The sequence below is a fragment of the Diachasma alloeum genome, unplaced genomic scaffold, assembly GCF_001412515.2.
Source record: "Diachasma alloeum isolate Michigan unplaced genomic scaffold, Dall2.0 Dall_scaffold_00336, whole genome shotgun sequence".
NCBI classification, from domain to species: domain Eukaryota; kingdom Metazoa; phylum Arthropoda; class Insecta; order Hymenoptera; family Braconidae; genus Diachasma; species Diachasma alloeum.
This window is the reverse complement of record NW_021680475.1, coordinates 1,325,238-1,331,469: the sequence shown is the minus strand read 5'-3', so window position 1 is coordinate 1,331,469 and position 6,232 is coordinate 1,325,238. Positions and strand designations below refer to the sequence as shown.

Here is a 6,232-nt window from a genome sequence, read left to right as displayed (position 1 = left end):
AAAGCCCTGAATTACAATATAATGATGAAATAATATCCCACAAATGCGTTAATAGGATGAAAAAATTCACAGGAGGTTTGCTACCCATCCTTAAAGATCATGTAAACATTTCATATTGTCGTTATACTCCAAAACACCTCTATACCATTGTTATATTAATACAATAGCACTCACATCACAATCACGTTTAACGATGATTTAATTTGTTAACATAAATAAGCATCGTTTACGCGATTATAATAACGAATAAAACGATGGAGATGTGTCGTTCTAAGCACGAACAAAATGCCTCACGGCTCCATTACGCTGCCTGTGCTCCTGCTGCTGCTGCTGCTGCCCCAACAACATTGACAATACAGATGGCAGCACACTGTACTAAATATCGCGCAGTACCACACACGCAGTATACTACACTGACTAAAATCGTAGCACTCCTTCAACCATTTCGCCCATTAAATACCTTATTATTGATCTATTAACTCGATATTATTTTCATTTCCCGCCTCAATATATTTTTGAACGCGCGAGTCGTCGGGGGCTGGGGGTTTCAGGCATTCGGTGGGATTTTTTTTCCCTGGCATATTCTCGTCCCACTGTTTCATCAGTTTTCTCCCATTTTTTTTTCTCTCGTAATAAAATCATATCGAGGAAACTCGCAGGATAAGTGCAGGAGCCTAACCATGTCCTCATTAGCGATTCCAGTCAATGTATATCCCGTTCATACTCACTCGAATTCATCGGTGGGTTTGCATTCGGGCTGAAACATGTCTTTTTTTTGGTAACGGAGGTGCAGATTATTTTTTGGCGATTTTTCAAGGGCCTTTTTCCGTTGGCATCATTGAGATGATGGGATTCTTTGACGTTTGACCGCCGGTCAAATGGTGCCATTGACCACGCGCACCGATCTTCCTACGCAACGAATCGATAATAATGTATATGTATTTTACATAAATGTCGGTGGAGAGGTGCCGTTTGGCGCCATCATGCCTGGAAACAATAAGAAAGAAAAATCTTTCGTCTGTCACGTGACACTTAAATGTGAGAGGAAGCGACTTTTTTTTCTTCATTTTTGCTAGGTGTCTCCCTCCTCTCCCGCGTAAGTTGCATCTTCGGGAAGGAAATTATGGATCACTGAAATTTTTCTAAACGGGGGGGAGAGGGGTTACAGGTAGAAAACGTCAGAACGCCCCCTCATGGGAGTTTCCTCTCGATTGTTTATTATTTTGGGTGAATTTTTGAGGGAGTAAGTTAATTTGATTTGAGAAATTTTTTGCTCGGTTTTGTGGGCTTTCGCATGGCAAGCGAAAGATGATTTTGATTTATGATTGGAGATTCTGGAAAATGAGAAAACTCCGAAAACCGGTTCTCAATGGCGGGTAATTGCCAGCCAATCAGAGGAGGGTCTACATTGGAGGTTTTTTCAGAGAACTCGGAGAAACTGTCATTCGTGAATGTTGGGCTCGTGTCTCGTGTGCTCCTCGTGTTTTGACAGTAAAACCGCATCGCTCGGTTTTATAAAGTACTCATTACCTTCTGAGTTATCTACATTAATTTTAGAAGTTGATTTATTTGAGGGGATAAAATGGAGCAGGTAGATAGGCCACTATTTACTACTGTTATGGTCATAACCTAGCATGACAATAATTGGTATTTCATTCGTTTCTTATTATTTTGTTACAAACAGGATTTGAAACCGAAGATCGATCAGGCCTGCAGAGTTGCGGAGGAATTCACAAAATTGTACTATGAGAGTCTGGATAAGAGACGATTCGTAAGTTTTGTTGTTTCAATTGATTGGAATAATTTTACTGACAATATTACTCACCTCTTGTTCTTGTTCGATGTCTTGATTTCGATTCATTGATTGATAGATGATATCGAGACTGTACCTGGACACAGCGAGCTTAATTTGGAATGGGAATGGAAAAGAGGGAAAGGATGCGATTCAAAAGTTCTGGCTCGATTTACCTGCAACAGACCACACCATCACGACCCTGGATGCTCAACCCATCACTGGTGATTGCCTCATTCACTCGTGCACTGAGAAACAAAATAAAGCTGAAACTAGCAGAATATTCGTCAGCGGAAAATTCAATTTAGGGGATATCTAAGTGTAGGAGAGTCAAATAATCATATGTACAAATGTTTTTCAAGTGCGAAAGAGTTTGTACATTACTTAAAAACATTTGTACACCCCTAGATTCGCCTACGACAAATTTCCTGCTGTCGAATCTTTCGCTAGTTTCAGCGTCATGAAAAAATGTATTTTTGCCAAATATTCATTTACTTGAGAGAAGCATTCATTTTTTCGAAATCGTATTTCTCCAATCGCCTCACTCCCAGGCAATCCTGATTAGGTTTCAATTATAACAATCATGTTGCTCTAGAGGATGACTGTGTTGAACATGACCTTGGATAAACTTCTCTGATGATTATTCATTTTTCCTGAATTTCTGATTTTCTACAGGGAAGAATTGCGATTATTTTTTAAATGTTTTTAATTCAGTAGCGAAGTGGTCAAAGACGATTTTGACTATTGGCCAGTTTTCAATGAATATCTCGAAATCTATGGAAGATAGCAAAATTTTTCTCATAACCTTTCTAGTAGCACTCAATTCGCTCTACAAAAAAGGTTATTATGAAAATGTCGCTATCTCCCTTGAATTCGAAAATATTTCTGGAAAACTCAACTAAAGACTAAATTGACTTAAACCGTTTCGCCACTTCACTACTGAATTATTGAGGGAGTTCGCTCAAGGTTATAACTAACATGATCATCTTCTAGAGCAATATAATTGTCATAATGGAAACCAAATGAGAATTGCCTGGGAATGGCTCGACAGTAATGTTACGGCATTGAAAAAATTAATACTTCTCTCAAGAAAATGGATATTTGGCAAAATATTTTTTTTTCTCAGTGTGCATTCACCGAAACTGAATAGATTATTTAATATAAAATTGCTGTACAGGTCCAGCAGTCTCGGATCAGCTCACATTTCTAGTTAAAGTCAGTGGCCAAGTCAAGTATCAGGAGAAAACACCAAGACCATTCACCCAGAACTTCCTCATAACAGCTGTTGGAGACAAGTGGAAAATAGTCAGCGACTGTTTCAGAATGCAAGAGGCAACAGAAAGCACCGGATAAACTCCAAAAATCCAAATTAGAATAATGAATTAATCTGGAAGAAAGTGAAAGCCGACAGACTGTTTGACACAAATTGACGAAGACATCTCTTTTGACATATACTTTTTATTCTCAATCCTATATCAATGTATAAAGCAATAAATTTTGTATGAGCGAATCAGTACGTTGGTCAATTAATTTCCACATTCTTATTTTTTTTTATTTTTCGTGTATACGTATTTTTGTCTTATTTTTGTGAAGAGAAAAAATTAAAATATCAATGACAGTTGAAAGTTATAAAATAAATACGCGTATAAATAATATTAAAATTACTATAATACACATTATTATATAAAACATGATAATTCGTATCTATGATTCACCATTTATTCCAGGATTTAAAGTTGTCGTTCTTCAGTGACTAAAAAAGACCTTTTGGAGTAGATTGAGCACAATCGTTCAGAGGTGATAAACTAAAAGACGTTAAGAAATCAATAGCAATAGTGTCGTACATTTTTTTCCACAATTATCACAGGATAACAGGAAAACTATTAAAATTGATGGGGGAAGGGGGGTGGGCTCGAAGAATGGCCGCTCTTTCATGCAAATTGCGATATTAATTTGATGAAGAGATGTTTGTTATATGGAGGGGGGAGTATAGGCAGTGTCGAATAGAGAAATGCAATCCATTCACCCGTTGCTACAAATGTACGTCTACTCATTTTGTTTTTGTTATTAAAGCGTAATCCCAAAGAAATATTTGGTGAAAAGTGATTGGATATTTTTTCGGGCTTACGCTCTGGAAGAACAATATTTTTGACTGCATTCCCACAGTGTATAAACGAAGCGCACGACACTCAAGGACTTTGATTATAATTACATTATTCTCATCTTCAGCCCAAAGGGATTGGCAAATTTGTCATCACCACAATGATTACTTCAATGTAGGCGCACAATTAATTATATCAGTCGTCTTCGACTCTAAATTTTTTTTCAGTTTTTTTTACAAATACAAAATCGTTTATATTGTCCCTCGATACACAACAAAACTGTCTCGTTTTATTTTTTCAAATTTTTTTTTGTTCACTTAATTTCATATTTATAATTAAAATGCGCTAAACGCTATTACGATATACTAAGCGTTTATCCTCGTGACGTTTTATAAAATTACACGTCTAAAAATGAGTGATGCGACAATAGGATTAAGAAATAGTTTTTTGTAGTTTTCTTTAGCATAATGTTTTCGTTTCGGTTTCAGACGCCAGTGACAAAGTCGACAAAAATAACGAAAGAATGAAAAAATATCCCCACGACTTTGATTTTTTTATATTAACTTTTTGATCACAAAACTCGAATCCAAGACTACAATATTTTTTTTTCCTTCTGTACTGAGTAGACATAGAAAAAACCCTCAAAAAGGTAATTTTAGTTTGTTTTCTGCAAATATAAATTGTAAATATCATACCATTTCGTAAGTATAGTATCAGGCTATATAGCATCGATTCACCGATTAGCATTTCTAAAAACTATCTGTTTCTCCTTAATTACTCATTAAAAACTTCTGGCTTCGCTCGAAAGAGAAATACTGTTCCTTCGGTCGCTTGTTTTTTTGTTTTCATCACTAATGACTTAGATATATGGTTTATTTATATATTTATATATATACTATATCTTCATTCAAAGACACCGTCCCACAAGAATTGAGAAAAATCCTCCCATTCGAGGAGCCACGATTTATTCCCATCATCATCATCAGAAAAACGACAAACCCAACGAAATGAAAAAATAAAACAAAGCCACTTGCCTGAATCCAAAAATTTTGATTAGAAATTGCATTTATCTCTGTACCATATTCGTCACGTCTTTAATCGTATTCTGTACGTCACTAAGTAGTCTTGTATTCTCTGTGATATTTCTCGTGCCAGCGGCCCTCAGTTGTCTCGCCTGCAGCTCCAGACGTGACATTAAATCCCGAAACTGAAATCTGGCATGAGGTGGGACAGTTCCACTCTCGACCGAGGTGATACCTTGAAGAAGCCCATGAAGAAGTCCAACTTTGTCCGACAACTGCAGCCAACTGGCCATGACAATGCCAGGTGTGCCCTTCAAATTAGTGATGCTCGTCTCAATGGCATTCGCCAGCTCCAGGACCTCGTGTTTCGCGGCTTTTCCCTCCTTCCCCGGATCCTCGTCATGCGATGATTTGTCGCAGTTAGGAGTTGCATAAATCGAAGACCCAAAGTATTTACCAGAGGAGCCAATGCCCTTCGACGGTTTGGCAGGCACCACTGGCTTCTCCGAGTCTCCAGAAGTGCTAGCAGGATGCCAGCTGCGTCCATCGCTCTTACTGGTCGCCGAACTCCTCGTCGAAGCCCCACTGTGGTCCTCCGGGCTCTCCTCCCCAGGATCCAACATGTCCTGTTTGTTGATTCCCCTCACCCCCAGTTTAGGACTCAGTGGCTGATTGTCGGAGGAGGCCTCCTTATTCTCCCAGAGTCTCTTCAAACTGCTTATGCTCCCTGTACTCCTGCGCTTGTCGTCCCCATCATCAGGCTCTGAGGCGTCAGTGCTGGGATCCTCCGACCTCCTGTTCTTCTCGTCCTGCTGGGATTTCTCAGTGTTATCAACCTTCCTCAGTCTCGCTTTGAAGTCTATTATCTGGCTATCTGTGTTCTCCTCCCTGGGATTACTCCGTTTGTCAACTTTTTTCAGTTTAAAACCGACATTCCCAGGGTTCACAACATTCTCAGTCATCGGGGAAGGGAGTTCTTTGACGATTGTGGGCTTCTCTGGGTGATGATCGGGGACAGGCTCCGTGCCCTTTACATTCGACATTGCGTACTCGTTCTGAATAACTGGCTTGATACCGTGTTCCATACTGAAACTGGCACACAGCTCTGACAACAGTTGCGACGCAGGGTCCAGAGAAAGGGATGAAACATTATTCGGTACATTAGATTTCTTCGATGATCCTACGTTTTTCGAGTCTGCATTCTGGCGAATTTCGTTGATCAACTTCAGTTCCAGCATTTCCTTCATTCCAGGTTTCGAGTTGAATGTATCGTTAGCAGGTTCATTGTTCGCCGGAGGTGGTGGGGGTGGAGGGGA

At 39.1% G+C, this 6,232-nt stretch overlaps 2 protein-coding genes across 2 annotated transcripts in view; one reads left to right on the top strand and one right to left on the bottom strand.

Moving 5' to 3' along the window:
- The first annotated feature begins 997 nt into the window (after positions 1-997).
- Positions 998-3,308, top strand: LOC107040483 (NTF2-related export protein). Its single transcript, XM_015260580.2, has 4 exons — positions 998-1,591; positions 1,685-1,771; positions 1,872-2,016; positions 2,970-3,308. Exons 1-4 carry the CDS (start codon positions 1,583-1,585, stop codon positions 3,143-3,145), a joined length of 417 nt encoding a protein of 138 aa, XP_015116066.1. The 5' UTR covers positions 998-1,582; the 3' UTR covers positions 3,146-3,308.
- Positions 3,241-6,232, bottom strand: part of LOC107040484 (tyrosine-protein kinase Abl) — an 8,610-nt gene continuing 5,618 nt past the window's right edge. Inside the window, exon 8 of the mRNA XM_015260581.2 lies at positions 3,241-6,232. This exon is cut by the window's right edge and continues 1 nt beyond it. Within this exon, the coding sequence (XP_015116067.1) occupies positions 4,961-6,232 (1,272 nt within the window). The 3' untranslated portion in view covers positions 3,241-4,960.

What these genes read in the sequence shown, in the direction of transcription:
- LOC107040483 (XM_015260580.2), top strand. An exon ending in GTCTGGATAAGAGACGATTC is followed by an intron (nt 1,772 to 1,871) that starts GTAAGTTTTGTT and finishes ATTGATTGATAG; the next exon opens with ATGATATCGAGACTGTACCT. An exon ending in GGATGCTCAACCCATCACTG is followed by an intron (nt 2,017 to 2,969) that starts GTGATTGCCTCA and finishes ATTGCTGTACAG; the next exon opens with GTCCAGCAGTCTCGGATCAG.